This window comes from Clavelina lepadiformis, chromosome 4 (genome assembly GCF_947623445.1).
Source record: "Clavelina lepadiformis chromosome 4, kaClaLepa1.1, whole genome shotgun sequence".
NCBI classification, from domain to species: Eukaryota; Metazoa; Chordata; class Ascidiacea; order Aplousobranchia; family Clavelinidae; genus Clavelina; species Clavelina lepadiformis.
In genome coordinates, this window is record NC_135243.1 from 5,323,780 (window position 1) to 5,344,163 (window position 20,384).

Below are 20,384 nucleotides of genomic sequence, written 5' to 3' on the forward strand. Positions count from 1 at the left end.
TTACTTACGGTCACAATCTATATAGTTAGCTCTATTCTGGCAGTGCTTGAGTGCTGCACACACCATCACCGATCTATGATCGGATAGCCTATGACAAATTAAAGTTCGTTTGTGTATTACTTGTGTGAAGTATTACACAACAAACATATCTGTCATAATGACCGCGTATGCTGGCGGTAATTGTTAGAATATGAGCGAGGACGATTGATAACTTGTTTTGCTTCAATGTCATCAATGATATGAGTTCTCATTTCTCAAACGGCGTGATAGTGCTGTTAGTTGCTTAAATTCTGTATATACATATTACTAAATGATAAAGTTCCCATTTTTATTTATTATCAGATACAAAGGTTTTCACCTGCGGGCAAAGCTTACTGAATGTTACATTGCGCTTGGTAACAAGTAAAAGACAAAGAAAAGATTGTAAACATTACAACAGTATATATATATGGCACACCAATTTAAGCGAGGTGATTTATCTGAACGCCATTAAGGAGAATTCAAGTCCGGTCAACAACTGAATTGCAAGATCTCAAAATAAAATTTCAGCATTTCCAAAACAACTCAATGCTCGTGTCGTAACCGTCAAAGACCTTTTCGATAAAAAGGCAATACTGGTTCACATACCGGGTACCCTTGATCCACCTGGCGTTAGCATACTGCATGTATGAAACTTGCTCGAAAACTCTCCAGTTTTTTTCTATTAAATTCTGAATTTATGTGTTAATGCTAATTTTCGCCATCGACTTTGAATGTAAAAGATAAATGCTGATTGCCAATAAAAACAGCTCAATGAAATCATCCCCCTTTAAGTGTAATGGATCTGAAGAACGCTTTGTCTCATGGAAAAGGTAAAAGGGTTGTTTACGCTTAGGAGGGGTAACCAAAAATGAAGAGATTCTTTTGAATTATGAGGGTATCTTACCTTAATATTGCCTATTGAATTATCCAACTCTATTGTCGGCCGAAATGATATAATGGTATTAAAAAATACCACCCGAGACGCTACAGATCAATTCACGATGAATCCATTAACGGGTGAAATAAAATTACAAGCGCTTAGGCCTTAGAAGGAGTAAATACGAAAAGAAATAGCAAATTTGCAGGCTCGCAAGTTTGAGTCGTACACTTTCAAGTTTAACACTTTTACATGCCTGTAAATCTAAATATATGTGATAACATGACTTTAGCACATGAACATAATCTGATAAATATACATAACAGAGGAATGTCATTAAAACATTGCTTGGAACTTATGAAAACAATATTACAATTACAAAAACAAGACACGGATTTTCCAAAAATTCGTCACGCACACAATAAAAACTGCCATTCCGTGGTAAAAATTATTCTGAAGAAAAAGTAGAAAAATTAATTAAAATCATTTTATTCTGAAAAAATTATTCTGAAGAAAAATAGGTTAACAAATTGATTCAGATTGTAAAACTTTCAAAACTTGTAATTTTGACTTTCCTCTTTTTTTAATTGGATTAAATTATTTTTTTAACGGTTAGAAAACAACATTAAAACAACTGACAATGCATAGTCACAAACAACGGTCATAAACTCTTCAAATATTCCATCTCCATTCTAAAACTCCGATTAAGCTATACTGTCAAGGAGATGCTCATTGTGCTTGCTCATTGTTGTTATAATTTGAACACCTGCGAATAACAAAAATAGGTTTAATAACTATATGACCAATAGATCGGTAGCAGTAGTTTTTAGGTAATAACTAGTATGAAAAATCCATAAAATGTATTGTTTGTATTAATTGAAGAATTTAGTATAACATATTATTGGGCTCAGTGGTAGAGCGGTCACTGGCTCTTAAAAAAGCAAAGTGGGTTTGATTCTCAGTTGGGCTAGCGCTGTAATATCCTTGAGGAAGGTATGGATGACGATTGCTTGTGCAATATAAAATGAAATCAGAAAAAAATGTGGTAAACAAATGAAAAAGGAGGGTCAATCAGAATTTAAACAAAGGCAAGCTCGGTAACCAGGGTTTGAGTGATGAGGAATCATTGCCGGGTTTAAGTCATGAAAAAACAATTCCTCATTCCAAGCATAAAGATTGTGATACCATGTCATAAGCATGCTGCTACCTTGTGCAGAGATATCTTTCATAGTCTGCAAAGCTTGCCGATCTACTGGGTGAAGACAGTTCGTGACAATGTAATCTGGTTGATGACGATAAGCCTCTAGGAGAGCAGCCCTGTTAGAAGCATATACCTCGGTGTGTATGCATCTTGAATTGCCTATAACTGGTGGAGGCTCATGACCATATCCACAGATCTAAACATTTACATCTTATAAGCAGCACTGACAAAACAAAAGTTTCCGAAAGGTTTTAGTTTAGAAAAATATTGTGGCTAAAAGCAAAAGAATATAGAACACAGAGGAGTCTCAATAACTCAAAGCTGAAGGGGTTCATCAAATTACTTGAGTTATCTGTTGTTGATGTAATTTAAATTTTACTGTGTATGGGAATTTTACAGAAACTGATCAGGTCGGTAGAAACAGAAAGAAATCATTTTTGCATTATCTGAAACCTAAAAATAAAATATTTGAGTTAACAAAGCCTCCACTGTGACTGTCATAAACAAAAAATAAACGTACTCCTCCATCACGATCAACAATGAACACGTGATCTCTTTGAGAGCGTATTTGGGCTAGAGATCTCAAATAGCTGTGTATGACATCATTCATGCACTCTGCTGGATCGTAAATTATAAAACAAAGATTTCTGAGCTGTTTTTCCTCAAAGCTGGAAATGGAACTGGGAGCATGGGACTGGAGCATTAGAGTCATACCAACAATGTCATCATCCCTTTTCATAAGCCTTAGGAATCAAGTTTTTTAATAGAACAAAATAAAGCCACAATGCAGTTTGAAACATACCAGAAGCACTTTTTTATTAACTACTTCTATTAACTATTTTCTGTTGAAAATGTTACCTGATCACATGCAGACTGTCTCTAACTCCAAACAATGTTGTGAGGAATCTGACAATGTCTTTATGCTCAAGAATTTGCTTAAGTAGGGCACCATCTACTTTGCTTTGATCGGAGAGTTCATATGTTGAATACTTAAGTTTCGCATCATTTGATGCCAACCTAACGATGACATATACATAGCAAGAAACTTTATCAAAGTCAATGTACTGGCTACTAAATGAGAACTGTAAAACAACTATTAATAAAACATAAATTGTATCATAGTAATCCTACAAGCTACTAAACTTGTTGAGTGACTGATACAGTAATGATTAACTTAATTTTTATACCGTTACACTTTTACTTCTCTACACTTTTAATGCCTTTAAATATTAAAAATCGGCAAGTGCTGGAATTGCATTTTTAAAGTGTGTGAAAACAACAATTGGAATTAGTTGTGAAATGGTCCTATCTTTAATAATAACCTTTAAAATGGGATACAATAAAATAATAAAAGTTTTCAGTGGTGTATAACAAGAACACCTATTGGCTCCACTTTATCAGCTAACTGAATTTATGATAAGTAACGATTTATAATATATACAATTTGTAATTTATGAATTATGATACAGAAAAAACAACTTAAAAATAAAGAATATCCTCATAAACGTCACTAATGTAACCTTATTCATTTCCACTCACTTAATAAGTGGAGCTTTTCCAACGTCAAATGCAATTGTCTTAATTTTTGTGTAGTCTTTTATGTTCGCTGTTGTCAGCAAACGCTCCAATGAAGATAGAAACATGACTCCGAACAAATTGCGCAAAGTTTCTTTAACTCCTTTATGGGCCTCTGAATTTTCGTTACTTGTAACTTTCAAATCTCCAAACCCTGTTTATTGTAGTGTTTTAAAGATACAGTATACTATGAATAAAAACATTCTACAGCTCCCTTTGGTGGTCAACTTAGCAGGGTTCTACTATATGTAATATTTAAGTAGATAACATAATTTAAACTAATGTATTACAAAACTAGTGTATACTTGCAGATTATCTGATTGATCACATGATAATGATGGCTCAGTAACTGTGTCTAACTAAGTGAGTTATATACCATTTGAATTTAAGCTAGATGATGGTGGGTTTTGGTTCATCTCCACACAAGTGTTTCTAGTATCATCCGTCCCTAATGAAAGTAGGCTATCTTGAGATGTGTAGTTAAATATTTTACAGAATTGTAAATGGTACATCATAATATCTAAAATGACAACTATGGTTCGAGTGAATTTATAAAACAAATTACCTTTACCATATTAATGGCTAATTATACAAACAAAAAGTGTGCAATTGTTAGATAACCAAATTCTATGAGTAGGCTATATGAACATGTCTATATACCACGGCAACTTACCAGTAAAATTTAAAGTTGAAGATGATAGGTTCTGCCTTACATTCACGATGGTTGAGCTGGTACTGGTGTTACTGGTTGCAGCAAAATCACTGAGAGTTTGAATCGGAGTCACGACTGAGTTGGCTGCGTTGGTTGCGTATGCTTCTCTTTGTGGGTGTTTGAGTATCGAAACATTGTCATCAATTCCTACTTGGAAGACTGACATGTGCTTCAAGAGGAATTCCTTTATAGCCTCAGGAGATGCCTTACCTCCGATTGTTCCAATTATAACGGCTTGTCCTTCACTTTTCTGACTCAGGTAACCGGCAAGCTGTTTGATATCACAACCCTTTCCTCGTTTAGCATTTATCTTTTCATAAAAATAAGAAACTGTTTTGCTAACAGCATCGTCCTGAGCATGCTCGCCTGGGTGCTTCTTCAAGGTAACTTGTTGACCATCAACATCAAAGACAAAAGAGTTTCTTTTGAGGAATTCACAAAAAACAAGAGAATTTGTTGAAGTAATGACATTTTTTACCTCCTTGGGTGCTTGATTCCAATGGCCCGCTAGTTGGGTACATGTTAAGGATTGCTTTTCTAAAAATTTCGAAAAATACATCACAGCTTCATAATCATCAGCATTTACCTTTTGCTCAAGAGAAAGAAGGTAAACATTTTCCTTCAACAGAATGAACAAATCATCGTTTCGGGCGATAAAATTAACCACGCCCTGTGCCCAGCTTTTGTCAGCTTTAATGTAAGCTGTTGTCGCTTTGTCACATTTTTTCAGAAATGCCTCTGAATGTATTTCTGAAAATTTCACAAAGTCATTCTCTCCTAAGAAACTTTTCAAAAGCTCTCTAAGCTTTGTCTCATATTGATTCAAACAGACCTCTTCGTGTTTTATTGTGAATAAATTTGAGCTGGATGTAAGAAAATTATGCAGCTGATCCACAGTTGCAGTTTTCAAATCCTTTGGACAGTTAGGTGGGTCAGTGGTTGTGGTACAAATGCCCAATAAACTATGGGCATTTGTTGCTCCATTCTTTTTAAGAACATTTACAATGAATTGTCCCCAGGCGTCAGAAGGCATTGTTTACCACAACAGCTAATTGCCTGTCTGATCTACAAACAGGAAGTGAAAACCAAGTCATAAGAAAACATTGATTATGTCGATACAACAACGGCGCTACAACGTTGGAAGGTCACCAAACCCTGAGTAATTTAAACATGTTGTTAAATGACAACAATTTAGAAAAATAAACATCTTAATTCATCCTATGGTAGTGTGGTATATCCCATTTAGGCGACTGAAGTTCAGGATAAAATTTTGTTACTCAAATAACAAGTCAAACATTTTTTCCAAAGGACAGAAACTTTCTCATTCTGAGTAAACTATCCAAAAAGGGAAAATTGTTAGTAAACTTTTTTGTTGTTTTTTTACCAGTTTTAATAGTATTGCGTAGGGTAGCTCGAAGCTGTAGTGTAAACTTAGTAATGATCATAAGCCTATGATAGACTAAAATGGTAATATTGCTGTTCTGAGTAACATATCCATCAATTTGTATAATCGATTAAAAAATAGCAGCATCTATTTCAAAAATTTTACATTCATAGCAATCTTCTCGTTTCACTTCTGCCTGTCACTATTTCACCAGAGAAAATTGGATGTTCGAAGCTATTTTTTATAGTCCCTTGTAAACCTAACTTAAATATTAGGATATAGTAACCTAAACCTAACTTAAATCTTTCCTGTAATCAAAATCTAACGTCAATTTCCAGCAACTTGGGTGGCAATTTCTAATAACATTATTTCATTTCTTGTAAAGTGTTGTCTAACTTGTGGTTGACATTTATGAATATATGGTTTTGATAAAAACTTGAACTGATGATTGACATTTAGTAACTTTCTCTGAACTACTTAATGTGAAAACAATTTTCATCTATTCCCATGTTTCCTGCATTTATTGTGATAAGTAATCTTGATTGGAAACGTCTATCTCCCTTAACCTCCGTCCAACTTATTCCATATGTCTCATTGTGTAAGCTTTCAGCTATACGTTATCCTCATGGTTTTATCATTGTTTTGTCCGCTACGGCTGCCGTAATCAGCCACCGTAATCATTTTATACATTTTAACTGGGTCATCTTCACGCTATAAAAACTCGCGTTTCTACCAAAAGCAGAGTTATCTCAGTGAATCACCAAAACGAGCAAATGAGTAGCCAAGTCAGACCTGATGGTAACGAAATCATAGACGACTTGTAAAACAACATGCGATTTGTTTGATTACCTAGTGTAAAAACATGTACAGAATCTCAAATAAACGGTTTCCCTTGTAAGCAAATTTGTAGCCAACTGACAGCCACACAATGTTAGGGTATTCTAAAAACACGCAAGCACTAGAGTCAGAATTTTTAGCAGGTTAATTTAGTGAGAAAACCGCTTTTTCGTAAACTCATCACTTCAAATTAAACCATAATTTAATTTGCATAAATCCACTTTTAGTATGCCCATTTTCCTATCTAACCTAACTGCCTATCTTAGCAGTGGACTGCGTGACATACTTACGGTGAAATAGTCACTTCGTAAAATTTTACCGGAAAGTTGTAGCTTAAAAGTTAATTATTTATCTGTAACCTATAATCCTATATCACTGTATCAGTAAAAATCAACAACCCTGTGATAATAAAGGGATATTATAGCCTAGTATACATATCGAATAGAATAAAGAATTGTTATTTTCAGACGTTTGCTTTACTAAACAGGACATTAATGATAGATAACATTGCGTACCAATAAATTTCTGTTTTCCGTTTTAAGTCGTGACATAAATATCGCACCTGCCTATCTTGCGTGAGTTATGCACAGCTGTTCAATGCATTCATTCTACTAAGATCAACCCTATAACATGGACGTCTTAATGCTCATGTTGTGCCAATGTTTTGTCTAAATGTAATTCTTCAAAGAAAATTCAATATAATCAGTATATACAGTTGTCATTCCTATGTAACTATTGTTAAATTCTATTGGAATAAGTTCAGTGTTGAGAGAGACAACTTTATTGTCATCTTCACAACCCTATCAAATCAACCTTAATTCACTTTGACATATCATCATTTTAATTTACCTTAACGTTACTCTAACCGTTACTGGCAAAACTTAACTATATGTGCGTGCATTTTCTCCAAACTGTGCAATACATCGGTGGAATAAGCTCTGTTCTGCCACTTTGCCAACAACTGTTTTATTAACCTGGTCTTGGAAAACCCAAGACGTAAAACTCTCCTTTCCCTGTAGGTAAATTCCCCGCATACGAGTCCTGTTTAGATAAATAGATACGTTATGTTTTTTAATATTATTAGGTAGAAAGAGTAGAAGTCGATTTTAAATACCATAAAGTTGCAAACAAAGCAACTAGCGCCGGAAACATAATTTGTTAACAATGCACGAGAACTAATATATTTCGGACATGAACATATTTCCTTTATCAGAGTGAGAAACGAATGTAAAAGTTAAAATGCTGTTTTTGCACCTTGCCTTTTGCAACATCTGCTACCGCCACAGCCTGTAATTTTGAACAATGCCTTTGCACCTATTATTATCATTTACTGTATCGTTTTGTCTGGAATCTCTAAATTTCGCGTCTTTTTTGCAGCTACTCCGATACGGAGTTGTTCAAAATATTTACACAACTTTGGTTTTAACAATTACATTCGTTTCTCACTCTGATGAAGGACATCTGCTCATGTTAGGTCTCGTGCATTGTTAATAAATGACGTTTCCTGCGCTAGTTGCTTTGTTTGCAACTTTATGGTGTTGTGCTAACTGCATGGGCGTGTTGTTGGGGTTAATTATTGTCAATTATTGCTTGATCGATTGTTTGTTGGTCTGACTCCATTGTAGCGCGTTCATTAGCCCCCTGGTAGCCTAGTTAAGCATCACAGTACCAAAGTCAAACTGTCAATGTCTTGAATATTGACATATTATTGGTTACCAACGAAACGGTTGCTGTTTTCAGAGCACAGAATAAACTGCATTCGGTAAACTGTCAATACCAAATTGTCAATGTCAGACTCGACAACATCTGAATTAACTCGTTAAGCGCTGGAGTACGAATGACGTAATTCGGAAGTAATAATGTGTCGTGTATACTAGACACGGACAAATTATGGTAGGCCTACAGCGCTTATTGTTAAAAACACGAAATAAAGCACTAATAACATTATAATATCATCAGATCTGCACGAGAATTCCGTGGGCATAAGGGCTAATTATGACAATTAGCACAATATTTTTCTGATATGTTGCGGAGTTTTCCGTATTGCGTGAACTTTTGTGAGGAATTGCAGAAAATTTATTATCTGTTGATGCAAGTTTACAAAATGAAAAACAAGTGACGTGTCATTTTATAATTTCTTCAACGCCCATTATAGCCAAAGTAGCACATCAGCACTAATCCCTTAAATCTGTTAGGCCTATTTCTTTGTCACCTAATCAGTTAACTAGGTCAGCAATTTTGCCACTTGAGTGCTTACCTACTTTTTAAATTAAACGCAAACACGTTTTTTGAGTTTAAACTTTTTTTCTTTCCTTAAATGCTTACCTTTTTTGAGAAAATGGTAGTTCTTGTAAAAACGAGTAGAGTCCATAAATTTACAATAACTTCTTTAAGAAATGCAAAATAGTTTGGCATGAGGAGGATGCAAGCTTAAATCACTAACTCTCAAACACAACAACTAAAATCAAATTTAAAGAAAAAACATCAAAAACGTGAATTCCATCAAAATCAAATTTGTCAGTAAATGCATGTGGAATATGAGATGGCGACATAGTTTTGAAATTTCAGCAAAGAATTTTTTTGTTGCCACAACAACCAAGTATAATGCACTATCACGCTCAAATCATTCAGCGCTTTAAAAAATTGAGCCATATCGCTTCGTAAATTATAGGCTACAGGTAAAAAAGTTGTCAAATAGAATCAACGTGATGAAAAAATCAGATTTTCACAAGATTAGTAAAACCTGAAATGAGGTAGACCTTGATACAGAAGGCAATATGACAAAAATCATAAATATGTGTGTTAAGACAGAGAAAGGAAACAGAAAACACATTATCTATGAAAATACAACTGACAAATTTGTTCACATTATAATGCTGGGAAATGCATAAAACTTGTATAACATGCGCAGCATATTCCATGAAAACAGAATATATGTCTTCAAATTTCTTTCTAAACTCAATGCAGCAAAACATTTAAGCAGCTAAAATCGCCCAGAATTATAATCCAAACAATGAGAAAAATAATATGTGACTTTACAAATAGACAATTTGTCAGGGCTTTGGTCTAACACAAACAATTAAAGAGTATAACACATCATATGCTGGCTTTTTAAGCCGCTTACTACTTGAGGTTATAACAGAATTGCAATAAATCAGAGAACACGGACACAATATCATAAAATTTCACAGCATCACGTTTCAACATAAAATTGACTAAACTAATAAATAACAACCAATAAGTATGGAGTACTACATGATGTGAATAAACTGCAAGAATTTTAAACTGTAATAATCTATTTTCTATTTAGCCCAGTACTTCCAGGAGCTTTACATCCACTATTTCATTTTGATTTCCTGGTTTCAATCATTTAAACTTTTGGATCAAGTGCAAATTGTACGCCCATAAAAAGGCCTACGACGTAATCAAAAGAGGTCATGTCATGATAGTGTCTCGATACTCCATCTTGATATGGGCGTGCAATTGCAAATTTTATGCAAATACTTTTGAAGAAAATATTCATTTAGCGCAGCCACATTAATACTGACTTTACAATTTTACTTTACAAAACATTTACAATTTTTTAGAGTTAATTGACCGAAAATTACAAAAAGAAATACAGTGTAAGCTCATTAACTTGGAAGTTGAAAATACCATCTAAATTATTTTGAGTTATCTGAAGTAGGTATAACTAATTTTATTACACTTGAATTTTGCCAGTACATATTATGTTTCCAACTTACGTCAAAACTTAAGTAAAAGGAGTTGAGTTGATGAGCTTCCACTCATTTTCAAATATAAAAAGAATTGCTAAGTCAACACATTCTGCAGTTTGCCTTTGGCAGAACAACCACTCATACAACCATACATTGAAACACACTAATCAGTGTAACACGGAATACTAGTACCTATGAAAATAATCTCCCATTCCTTACTAGGCCTGGTTGGTTAATAAAGGAAATACTTTTTTAACCTTTGATTTATAATAAAAGTGTGAGAGCAATTTTTAATTATAGCTTGCACTAGACGGCTGTTAATCCATTAAAAGTAAAATTTGGTTAATAAATTACAGCTTGTGCTCTTGAATCTCAATAATTTGGTTGAAATTAAAATAAAATAAGTGATTCCGGTCAAGGTTTGAAACAGCAAGTTTTCGATGATACGGCATGACATGAAACTGATGCACAATATGCTCATCAGCAGAAATCTTTTAGCGGCAATTTGCTGATTCGGGATTCTCATTTTATGAGTAGCATTGGGTGACTGTTGCACTGGTTTCATATATATCATTCATGATTGCTTCAGTGGTAATTTCTCCAAAAAGAAAAGATCCAATTAGAGTGTAAAGTAAGCCGATAATGAATAAAATATATGACCACCATGTTTTTGCATCTTCAATTAGGTCAATAGCAAGCTTTGTGAGACAGAGTCCTAAAACAAAAGTTACAATCGTGTTAAAACAGCTCTGGTCTACGTACAGTTACATTGCATTGCCGCAAAAATCTTTGTGCTACCCCTCAAAACAATCAAAAGTTATCTTTCAATCAAGGGGGGTAAACCATGGACATATCTTCATGTATTTACAAAATACAGTAAGAAAGACTAAAAACTTAAGTTCTCAGCGTTAACCGGAATCAATGTTGAGAAAAATTAAAGAGTTATGATTGCCAACTACACTTACCGGGAAATAAAACAATAAAGCAACCTGCAAACCCTCCGACCACAGCAATTGCCTGTCCTATGTTAGGGATGAATAACGCAAGAACAAGCGACGTCAAAAACCAAACAGATGTCACGAGATACCGGCGAACTTTTTCAAATTTTGTTGTGGGGTTTTGTGAAAACAATTTCATCTTTACGAATAGGGTAAGCAATGCAGCTCTGTAAAGAAAACACATTCTGCTGCAAAACGTCTACATGCATACAATTTAGACTTTATACAGAAACAGACAACTTACATATTATACTTTAGATAAATATGTTCGTGATCATAATTATGCTATCGTCATACATAGTTTTATAATATCAACAATGCAGTAAGTAATGCAATAATAATTAGTAAGACAAGTCTACAGTAAAACTGCAATAATTATAGATCTCTTCAACCTACTGTAAAACCTACACCTTATATATACATACACAGGCATATATATCGTACCTTCCGCAGAAGTGGACAATTGGATAAGAAGTAAGCATAGCAATAACAATAGACACACGAGCAATTATGACCCAATCATCTTTTGCATCATATGACTGCAGCACATCGCTTTTGACGTCATCTCCAAAGGTTAGATAACCGCAAATTCCTGCAGTGTAAGTATTAATAACGTATAATGAATATTCAAAGAGTACACAAAAATAATAAAAAAACAAAAGTGCACATAAATACAAAAAGAAAAACTATAATTCTACATGCATATACAACATACTACAAATACATTTAAATACCTTAATTTAGAATTTTATATCGGTAACACAAACTATATATCATGCTTATTACAAGGCTAAAGCAGGAATGAAATAATTATATCAAACTCACACGTATGTAGGACATACAGAAATATATACCTGTGAGGGTGTAGGACAAAGCACATAGAAATATGGCACATGAAATAACTATAACCCAGTTTGATGAGGTTTTCTTTTTCAACGATGCATAGACAGGTACGGAACTAACATGACACTGAGCAGTGAAATTGACATATATAAGTATTTCAATTTATTAACATGCAGTTAATCAGAAAAATACAACAACATTCTTTGAGTGTATGATAATTAAAGAGCAAGTTAAGTCAGTAACATGAAAGACTTTTGCTTTCATCTCATCTAGACCAGGTATCATTAAAACAATCTCCTAACCTGGTAAGCGAAAAAAATTGTTGGAATTGCAGACAATGTTTCTGACAGGCTTTTTGGCGAATGTTGAATTGTAGACGGTGTATATGTACCCATGGTAAACTTTACAACGACAGTTACCATGACTACTATAGTTGCGATCACACCAACAACACTGTGAAAAACAAACTAATCTTAATGCAATTATATATATCCAAATGAGCTGCTAATCTGTATGATGGCACACAGAAATATACCATAAATAATTGCTTGTTAATCACCTTACTTTCTATCGTAACAGCTTATAATAACAGAAAAACTTGATGTTGATGTTAAACTTGATAATGATGACCTAAATTGTTATATTTCACAACATTACCTTGCGTGTCTTAAGAATCCAATATTTCGAGGTATACAAAGAGGAAATATGACGGCAATGGAAAAGACACACATGGTGAATTTCCGATTCATGTACCAGTGGTGGCAAAAGTCGGGTCCCACTATTGCTTCCATAACTGAACACATAAAGTTCATTAAAGTATGTTATTTCCAGATTTAAAATTGTTCTGGAATCCAACGCATCACTAAGGCAGTTTAGGTAATTTGCAAGCCACTCAAAAAACATGAAGGTTGTTTATTTATAAGTTATACGTAAAGTCTTAATTATCAAATTTTTACCAGATTTCAAATCCAAGGAAGCAGCTGTATTGTTGCTCAAAACTTAATTAGTTAACAAATATTGCACACAGAAAGTATACATATACTTTCATATATTACATATTCCTGGCCGTTACTTTGTTATCGTACCTTTATCAAACTGATCTCCAACAATAATGATCATCGCAATACTTGTACCAAACATGTACAGTATAATGCAGCATTCAGTGATGACACCGACAAATTTTCCGCAGACAGTCTCTATGACTTGTTGATATGTTGTGCATTGATACACATGAGCACAGTATCCGAGGATCATCAGACTTCCAATGATCAACACCAAAAAACACTGCAAGAGAACAAGTTTGGTTACGCATTCAAGGTTTTTCAACAACCTGCTGACAGTCGAACTTTAAAAATGGGTTTCTGGTCACGATTGTTAGCTTGTAAATCTGATACATTTGTGAGTAGTGAATTATGCAGTTCATAGTGTGGTATCATTTCAATGTTTTTCTTGGGCTGAGGAAAGTCTTTGCGTACTAAGTTCAATGTAATTTTTTACCAAGCAAACAAAATTATTAACTTTAGAGTCTAAAGTCTAAACAGTTCTGAAATGACCTACCATTTCAATAGTTACACCAGTACTAATCCCACCAGCCATAGCAAATGCTTTTGGCATGTTCAGTAAACCTGCTCCCATTGCAGCGTTAACAACAATGAAAACTGCTCCGAATGTTCCTGTTGCTTTGACTTCTGCTCTCTCATTTTTAATCTCAACTGATTCAGTTTCATCGCCTTCGTTTATTTCATAGTCGTGCAGTTGACCATTACCATTTTCACATGTACCGGTACCTCCCGAGTTAAGCAGTTTTGTATTTTCGTTTGATGTATCCATTTTCCTATAATGATTCTATGAGCTATAGTGAACCTAGACACAAAAGAAATACCGGTAATGCATTACGCCTAAGTGTACAGATACCAGATACAGGCATACAACCATAGATAGATGATCAATTTACCACATTGTGAAGTGTGGCAGCTGCACGCACAAGACTCAGCAATGCACACGACGAACGAACATATCTTTAAGCCAATTTATAATAAATAAACAAAGAAAAGCTGGGTGTTTGAACGCCAATTTATGACAAATATAAATAAAAAGAATTGCATGAGGTTTCGGTGCACGCCAAAATTTGCGTCTTTAAACGCATGATTTCTTGTCGAAAACTACCGTACTTTCCAGTTTTAAAAACTAATTTACAATGAAAGTGTCTTCTAGGACATAGGCTATTGAATAAAGATCGCTTGAAATTTAAGACAACGAGAGGCTATATGCGGCACCACTTGGTTCGTCAACATAAAAATGGTCTTTCCAAAAGCTAATCTGTAATGTCACCAATCTCACTGCATTTTCGTCAAACATTTCGCTTTCGCACAACTTATTGCGTAAACGTTTCCACAGACTGAGAGTCAAAACAAAACAAAGAATCGATTCGCTTCGCTTCAGGTAACTTTTTTCTTTTTTGGTTCTCACATGACGTTATTATGGCCTGGGCAATTGAATGAAGAGTCCAACGAATGGTTTTGCATAAAAAACGTCATCAACTCGTTACGTCACTGTCTTCTTTCGATTTTATTGCTGAGCGCCTATTGACTGAAACGAAAGGGCTTTTCTGTCTGTGTTATGGGAAGTTCTGATTTGTTTGTGATTGTAATTTACAATTTTAGTGACACACAAGCGGTGGTGAACGACGGTTATCTAAAAAAATACAGAGCTTAACCGTAATAACGCCAAAAACATTTTAAAATTGGCTGTAACATAATATCAAATTGCTGCAATCAATACAACGAGTGCAGAAATAGGCATCTTTAGTTGATAAAACCAACTGCCTAACATGTTTCGGACCAACTTCAGTCCTTCCTCAGAGTAAAATAAATAGAATGGGAATTGAATTGCTACCTGTATACAACAAGAAGAGATGGTAATTGTGCTATAAAATGGTAAGTTAGCATGGCCACCAAACTCACAAAATAGTTCTTAAGTTTATCAAGTTTCACCAAATATTACAAACAATGAAACAAGTACAATATTGGGAAATGTAGAGGACGTGTTGCCTAACGAAATAAAATATACGAAGTGACATAGCTTGATTGCAGTGACAATGAATACCTTATTTAAGAGAACAACAAATGGATGGTTGCATTTACGGACAAAACAAAGAAACAGTGTGGTAAGACATTGAACAAAAAAGTCTAGCACGTTAAAACACACAGGAAGAACAGCACTATAATGCCCAGTAGGTCACCAGACAAACAATTTGGGTAACCATCACTAAGACAATGGTGTCATGTAAAAGTTTTAGTAACAAGGACGTGCCATTTTCAAATCCTTATTTATTGAGGCTGAGTTTATTCTGTTTGATTGAAATTAGCTGTCATTGTTTTAATGGAAAAATTCGTAGCCTTTTGCGTTCGAAGCTAGTTTTCGCAGTTTCTTGTTAACCTAACATCGATGTTATTATTACGTAACAACAAATGAACTCAAACTTTGCTGAAATCTTTTTTCTAATCTAAATCTAACTGCAACTACATCCAAAATAGCTAAAACCAACCTTTCGCATATTTAATCTTCCCAACCTGAAGGCTTATCTTTGACAACAGGCTGTACGTGACCCACTTACAGTGAAAATATCGGTTTCTTTAATGGAAAGTTAAAGCCGAAAAACTGGCAAAGCGTTTAACTGTGTCTATAACGTTGTAAATTAAATGTTGCTTTTATATCTTGATTAGACGATTTTTAAATTTAATTTAGTGGAATTCAATCACTAAACAACAAACCAAAATTCAAAATTGTTATTCATACAGGCTTTTCTAAAATTGCGGTTTGCACAATTTACGTATGCCACTTACGAAAAGGGCTTCGCAGTTATTACAATCAATTAATCAAACCACATTTTTATTAACCTCATTTTGTAAATCAAACTAGATATTAGTTTGAAAAAGGAGTTACAAAGCAAACTGGTTATCAGAAAATTGGGCAATGCGTCATTGCCAATGGTATTTTCTTCAGTCGGATTGCAGTTTTTGTCAATCAGATGTCCGTTAGTTTAATCTCGTCACTTAGATACTATGATTTATATAATCGTCAAACAAACTCAAATTAGTCATTGTAATTTAGAAAACGGCAAAAAATATAAGTTGCAAAATTCACGACTGAGAATAGACAAATACGATATAGCCTACACACAAATTGAGAAGACTGGACATTCTTAGGTATACCCCAATCATGATTCTATGAAAGTTGACTACTAGTGAATCGCAAAACGTGAACATAAATTTCAAAGCATATAGGCCTAAATGGATCGTCAAATATAGATGAGTTTCCAAATGTACATAATAATATTCATACATAAATATGCATGAATTGCCATGTAGTATAGGCAATGCAGGCATACATAACTTTGAAAATGTTCATGATTCGTTATTAGGGTGTACCAAGTGTGCAAAATGTCTCAGTCGTCATAATTTCATTCCTGTGTTGGCTGAAACCAAAAATATTTACAAGACTTAGCGACTATGTTTAGGATAGGTAGAAAAATCCCCGTTATGTTTGATAAGTTTATTGGCTACCAAAGCTTATACTGTCGAGTTTAAAACGGGCCGTTTCCGAAATAAATCTTCGTTTGCATCTGGTCCGAGATACCATGCAGTTATTCCAGCTTTCTTTCATCAACAAACTCTTCTTTCAACTTCGGTCGTTGATCTTTGGCGTGGTAGGATTTGACGTAGAAATTGAGGAATAGAATAAGCAAACTTATTGCATAGCCTATCATAACTGCGCACATCAACTTGGAGAAGTTGCAACCACCGAACACGATTGCTCCTGATTGCACGAATAGCCAGATGAATTGGATCTAGTTTTTTTAAAACAGGAAGTTGATTGGTCTATTGAAATGCGTTGACAAAAAGCATTTAGATCTGTACAAAATATATACATCTATACAAAATCGGTCCACGTGGGAAATACACGATATACCTAACAAGGGAATAGAGAACAAATAAAGGAACGTAAGTACACCTAATTTTGTAACAACTTGCAAATGTTAACCAAATTCAAGTTTAAAGTGATCTTGTGGTCGATTTCCTTGGAATTTCACTAATGGCTGATTTATACTCATACTCAATTTAATAAAAAAATAATAATAAATAATAATCATCTTCAGCCTAATAAAATAAAAACAACTAGGCCTACAACTACACCAGTCAAAACAGATTACTACAACACAAATTATGGAAATGGCTGCAATTAATGGCGAAGGTGCAGTACAGTGGGCAGCCTTGTGACCTTACCAGTTGCAGTATTGTAAGATACTTCTTCCACCATAAATACTGCTGCATATGTGGTCCAATTGCACTAAGTCCATAGTAGGTGTACATGACCACGTGGACGAACGAGTTGGTTCCCCCGAAGATATAGGCTGGGAAGGTATGAAAAATGTTTTAAGTTTCATTTGACTATTTTTTTTAGAACAGGTCATACCAAAGCAAGGTAAACGGCTTTTGGGCAAAATATTTAAGAAATTTTTGAGAAAATGCAATAAGAGCAAAAGTATTTAGTTTATTATGCAAACTGATTTATTTTACTTTGACATTAGCCATATTTCGCCTTAACGGCATCATCAGCATATATATATATATATATATATATATATATATACAGTATGACGAAATACAGAAACAAGTAATATAAAATAGTCTCTCCAGCATGTTAAGTTTATTGTAGACTAATTTTCAACAAAGTTTTGGCAAAAAGCAAGCAAATAGATGTTGTTTTAATTCTAGTAAATTTTTATAGGCTAGTTTGTTTTTACAAGTGCCCCCTGCCAAATATTTCATTCCAAGCCACCAAAAGAATATGATGCTGCAATGATGATAGACGTGAAGGAAGGTTATTTGGTTGTATTTCTTCCTCAAGGCAAACATGACGGTTTCAAATAACTCCAAGTACTTGGAGAAGTAATATAACCAACACACGCGAGCCATCTAATTAAAGATGAAAGCAAGGCATGAACGATAAGATTGAGGTTAATTTGCAATTGTTTGAGTGCCGTTTCATATCAAGAAAGTCAAATGGTGAAATCAGGATTAAATCGTATCAACTCTAATTTTCTTATTTGATTGGTTTACTGCGGAAAATTTTGCAATATTGTATTTTAGTATAGCGCCGCTGTTGGTAAAACTGGAAGCTAAGTACAAATATTATCGCAATGTGTCAGGAACTTACACGCATTGGGAGGGCGCTTGAGTCGTACTCCATTGATTGGCAGGTCAATGTATAGTTTAACAAGTAGGCGGTTAGAAAAAACTGTAACAAAAGTAGGCTACATGGAAGAGAAACAAAATCAAAATTTTTTTTACCTAAATAAACCAAATGGGCTATTGGATTTTGCTTGCGGCAATTCCGACCGAATCATCTTACCATGAATTAACTTACCTCAACAACCATGTACGATGACAAAATCACCATAAACAGATTATACAGTATCAATACTGGTCTCAGTTTGTAAGCAGGCATCCTTGCGGTTAAAGTCCGTGAGTTGACGCAAAAATAAACATAGCAAAGGAGGATGAGGCTTGGGTAAAGGGGGCTTTTCACCAAGAGCCATTCTGCCGTCCGAGGATCTACAATAACAACTATGTATCGCCTAGTACTTGATCAGAAAGTATCCACAGAGAAAAGACTAAACAACTTTAATGTTGTTTTTAGCTTATTTTTCTATGTTATCACAAAACGTCTTTAGGTTACAAGCATTTGCTAACGAACATAACACACTGCACAAAACACTGTGTGTTTCAAACTACACTATGAACTACGGTATAAGCCTATTTGTATTTTATGAAATCAAAACTCTTTTCTAGAAATAAAATTCTAAGTGCATTCTGCAAGTATGATATATTTCACCTGCCATTTCGTATATCGCAGTGAGGTATGAAGTGTAAACTTCTTGAATCCATTCCGTGAATAACATTTTGCTAGAAGTAGAAATCTTGTCTTCAAAGATATTGCAACTGCTTCTCTTACACTGACTGTTAGCTAAAACGTCAAAATTAATTACTATTCAAGGAAGACTCCAAATAACGTTTCCTGCTCTAAACAGATGTGCGATTTCCTGGTTTGATTGCTTGTATTGTAACTTGAAAATTGACGTTTTTAAATAATTTAAAGCTAAATACGCATCTGAGCTAAAGGTTTTACACAAAAACAGTTACATATTGAAACATTTACACTGTTCTATATCTGGGCTGTTGTGAATTTGATCCGTCCGCTTGTCACTGCAATCTGCCTTGCAAGTGTAACAGCTTACAGATTAGGAAAATAACAGTAGGCTTACTTCGGCTTATTTTCGTGGGTAAGTTATTGATTTTTCTAGCAGTGGGAATTTTAATCGTTTTATTGACGTTTCGGTTAACGAAAGTCAATTCGCTGAAGCATTCAGCATGAGCTAAGAATATTTCTGCAACCTACGTATCGAATAATTTTTGTTTAAACTTTTATTTTTTATTACTTTAACTGTCATTTGAAGTTTCGAATCAATTTAAGCAGTATCAGTGAAAATAAAGCCTGCTTTCTTAATTGGTTGCGCTGATTTTGTTGGCTACTTTTATCGTTTTCCGGAGTGAACGCCCATCGAGCCGGTAAACCGGGCTTTTATTGCTATCACGTTGTTTGGAATGATAAATAATTCTCTTGAGTTTTCGATTTCCCAAAAAAATAAATACTTTTCCTGCGCGTCTACCCACGCAATCCTATGTTTTATGATTATTTGAATCGGATAGACACTCTATAGCAGGGGTGGCCAAACTGCGGCTCTCGAGCCGCATGCGGCTCTTTGAGCCTTTGATTGCGGCTCTTTAATGAATTAGCATTGTTGAATTAGACATGCATTTTCCCGGTCTAGACGAGTTGTTTGACCAGATTATGAAACAATGCGTTCTATCACACGTAGTAACAATGGACTCATTGTTAGTAATAATCAAATTACACTCCAAAAAGTTCATTATTGTATAGAAGTGTGCTAACTTGTACACTGGAGTTAAGTAAACTGTCAGATTGAAGCTGTACGTCAGCGTTGACCTAGTTTTAAGTCTTGGTTACGGTTATACTAATAATTGCAAAAAGAGTTGGTGAAGCCCAGGTGGAGACTCATAGTATCACCACGCAGCACTAATGTTTATCAAATAGCTACACTTCGTTGTGAGTGAATAAATTCGTCTTTTTTATTTT

General features: G+C 34.5%; 3 protein-coding genes across 3 annotated transcripts; all 3 read right to left on the bottom strand.

Moving 5' to 3' along the window:
• Positions 1-1,012: 1,012 nt before the first annotated feature.
• LOC143452850 (uncharacterized) lies at positions 1,013-5,509 on the bottom strand. Its single transcript, XM_076953988.1, has 7 exons — positions 4,348-5,509; positions 4,051-4,122; positions 3,639-3,828; positions 2,958-3,116; positions 2,620-2,842; positions 2,106-2,295; positions 1,013-1,664 (listed from the first exon to the last, which is right to left on the bottom strand). Exons 1-7 carry the CDS (start codon positions 5,417-5,419, stop codon positions 1,603-1,605), a joined length of 1,968 nt encoding a protein of 655 aa, XP_076810103.1. The 5' UTR covers positions 5,420-5,509; the 3' UTR covers positions 1,013-1,602.
• Positions 5,510-8,968: 3,459 nt separating this feature from the next.
• On the bottom strand, positions 8,969-14,055 carry LOC143451634 (sodium-coupled neutral amino acid transporter 7-like). Its single transcript, XM_076952336.1, has 8 exons — positions 13,722-14,055; positions 13,250-13,448; positions 12,822-12,957; positions 12,467-12,617; positions 12,176-12,290; positions 11,766-11,913; positions 11,289-11,488; positions 8,969-11,038 (listed from the first exon to the last, which is right to left on the bottom strand). Exons 1-8 carry the CDS (start codon positions 13,992-13,994, stop codon positions 10,851-10,853), a joined length of 1,410 nt encoding a protein of 469 aa, XP_076808451.1. The 5' UTR covers positions 13,995-14,055; the 3' UTR covers positions 8,969-10,850.
• A 2,199-nt stretch (positions 14,056-16,254) lies between these two features.
• On the bottom strand, positions 16,255-19,312 carry LOC143451635 (very long chain fatty acid elongase 7-like). The gene is made up of 6 exons (XM_076952337.1): positions 19,062-19,312; positions 18,594-18,781; positions 18,384-18,464; positions 17,971-18,142; positions 17,450-17,577; positions 16,255-17,013 (listed from the first exon to the last, which is right to left on the bottom strand). Exons 1-6 carry the CDS (start codon positions 19,126-19,128, stop codon positions 16,810-16,812), a joined length of 840 nt encoding a protein of 279 aa, XP_076808452.1. The 5' UTR covers positions 19,129-19,312; the 3' UTR covers positions 16,255-16,809.
• Between the last annotated feature and the right edge of the window lie 1,072 nt (positions 19,313-20,384).

Excerpts from the sequence above, each read along its gene's own strand:
- LOC143451634 (XM_076952336.1), bottom strand. The coding sequence starts at position 13,994 with ATGGATACATCAAACGAAAATACAAAACTGCTTAACTCGGGAGGTACC. Across the intron at positions 11,914-12,175 it reads TTTGTCCTACACCCTCACAG|GAATTTGCGGTTATCTAACC; the intron begins GTATATATTTCT and ends CTTACACTGCAG. Across the intron at positions 11,039-11,288 it reads CTTTATTGTTTTATTTCCCG|GACTCTGTCTCACAAAGCTT; the intron begins GTAAGTGTAGTT and ends CTTTTGTTTTAG.
- LOC143452850 (XM_076953988.1), bottom strand. The coding sequence starts at position 5,419 with ATGCCTTCTGACGCCTGGGGACAATTCATTGTAAATGTTCTTAAAAAG. Across the intron at positions 3,117-3,638 it reads GGAAAAGCTCCACTTATTAA|GTTGGCATCAAATGATGCGA; the intron begins GTGAGTGGAAAT and ends TGTCATCGTTAG. Across the intron at positions 2,843-2,957 it reads GACAGTCTGCATGTGATCAG|GCTTATGAAAAGGGATGATG; the intron begins GTAACATTTTCA and ends TTGATTCCTAAG.
- LOC143451635 (XM_076952337.1), bottom strand. The coding sequence starts at position 19,128 with ATGTTATTCACGGAATGGATTCAAGAAGTTTACACTTCATACCTCACT. Across the intron at positions 18,782-19,061 it reads TGCGATATACGAAATGGCAG|ATCCTCGGACGGCAGAATGG; the intron begins GTGAAATATATC and ends TTGTTATTGTAG. Across the intron at positions 18,465-18,593 it reads CATCGTACATGGTTGTTGAG|TTTTTTCTAACCGCCTACTT; the intron begins GTAAGTTAATTC and ends CTTTTGTTACAG.